The sequence below is a fragment of the Hypomesus transpacificus genome, chromosome 26 (genome assembly GCF_021917145.1).
Source record: "Hypomesus transpacificus isolate Combined female chromosome 26, fHypTra1, whole genome shotgun sequence".
Classification (NCBI taxonomy): Eukaryota; Metazoa; Chordata; class Actinopteri; order Osmeriformes; family Osmeridae; genus Hypomesus; species Hypomesus transpacificus.
The window spans coordinates 7,244,715-7,246,442 of record NC_061085.1 but is presented as its reverse complement, the minus strand read 5'-3'; the positions used below and the strand labels follow the sequence as shown (position 1 = coordinate 7,246,442).

At 45.3% G+C, this 1,728-nt stretch overlaps 1 protein-coding gene across 1 annotated transcript in view; it reads left to right on the top strand.

The window, feature by feature from the left end:
- Positions 1-319, top strand: part of LOC124487611 — a 4,466-nt gene extending 4,147 nt beyond the window's left edge. Inside the window, exon 3 of the mRNA XM_047050037.1 lies at positions 294-319. Coding sequence (XP_046905993.1) covers positions 294-319 — 26 coding nt within the window. The remainder of the gene's footprint in view (positions 1-293) is intronic.
- The last annotated feature ends 1,409 nt before the right edge of the window (positions 320-1,728 follow it).

Sequence of the window (1,728 nt, the reverse complement as noted above, 5' to 3'; positions counted from 1 at the left end):
GGCAGAGGCCAGCTAGCACCTTAAACAAACCTGTTCATGAACCTGTTCAGCTGGGAGTTTTGACACAACTGTGCTTTTTGGTTATGGATTTGATATATCTGTTTCAACACTGCTGTACAGTTAGTTACTCGAATGTCAGATCTATCTCTTTCTTTCTCTCTCTCTCTCTCTCTCTCTCTCTCTCTCTCTCTCTCTCTCTCTCTCTCTCTCTCTCTCTCTCTGTCTCTCTCTCTCTCTGTCTCTCTCTCTGTCTATTCTCCTCGGGGCTGTAATCGTTTCATTCTCTGTAATAGTGTCGTCTGAGCCTCCCCAGCAATAGGACTATTTGGGCATTCAATATTTCACCTTCAGAGGAGAGTTTCAGTTTTGCTCTGGAACTGCCCTGACGTCCCTCAACAAGCCCCTTGACCACCTGCGACGTCCTGCCCCTGTGGCTCATACACGCAGCCCCCTCAGTACGTGGGATGGGTTGAGTGTGTGGGAGGAGGAGGGGGTGGGGGGATTTGGAATGCAGATGTGTTGGTAATTGCTGGTTCTTGAAACGGGCTGACACCAGCACCCGTCTGCTAAGAGGCTGGCGTGCAAAGAGCTCGCTAATTAAAATGTTTCAAAGTCAATTTAGGAAATTGAAATTATTAAATGTTAATTTATGTAATTCCCTCACACTGGGAATTGAGTGTGAAAATGCTGAGCGCCGTTACCCAGTCGCGTGTGGGGTGTGCGCACGTGTGTGTGCACATGTGTGGGTGCGTGCGTGTTTTCATGAGGAAAGTAGCACACAATATTTATAAAGCTCAGTCAGGTTAATGCTTAGCAACATTTATAGATGCCGTAATGTTTAATTAACCATACTCTGCAGTGATAAGACATTAGGTGCGATGCTTTGATTCAGCTTAATGTTTTTGCCTTAATGACCAACAGATGCCCTTGAATACATCACTAACTTGCACACGCATTGTGTAATACTAAAACTAGGAACATAGTGCAGGCTGTGTTTTTTCATTTTCTCAGAGATGCGCTAAGCCTCAGAATTACATTAATGGAGACATCTCAGCAGGCTCAGAGTAAAACATTGCAATTTTTTTATTATTAAAATGATTAAATTAGCTTGATAATGGACGTCATAAAAACAGGAAGTTCTCCATGAATAAATCTGTCCCGACGCCAAAGGCGAGTCATTCTGTGAGTGTCTCAAAAGGAGATGGAGGTGAACCCTCCAGACTGGGACAGGAAGGGCATCACTCAGTCTGAACATAAACACCAGGAACTACCAAGTCTCAAAGTTAGCTCAAAATAGATGGCTGTGTGTGTGTGTGTGTGTGTGTGGGGGGGGGGGGGGTCCTGTCAGAGCCAAAGTCAAATGTGAGTCGAAAGTACGATTTCACATATCCGTTTGCGGTGCTAGCATTAGCCCGGAGGACGCGGGGGACGTGAGACAGTTTAACCCGTGGACCTGTGACACTCATGTCCCACCCCCTCTCTGACTTATGTGGAAATGACCCCGCGTCCTTTCATCCCTGTGATTAATGTCCTTAATTTGCTGTTAGCGTGTCTTATGGATTATGCATGTTTGGGCTGCATTAGGAGGATAAAGGCATTTCTTTTGACACGGAATGGAGGTGTCGGCGACGTGATTTACATATGGATCAAAACCTGATTATCATATCAGAGACACAAATAGATCAGTGAAATATCTCAAGGTGGCACCCTTTTTTCCTTTCAGCGCTG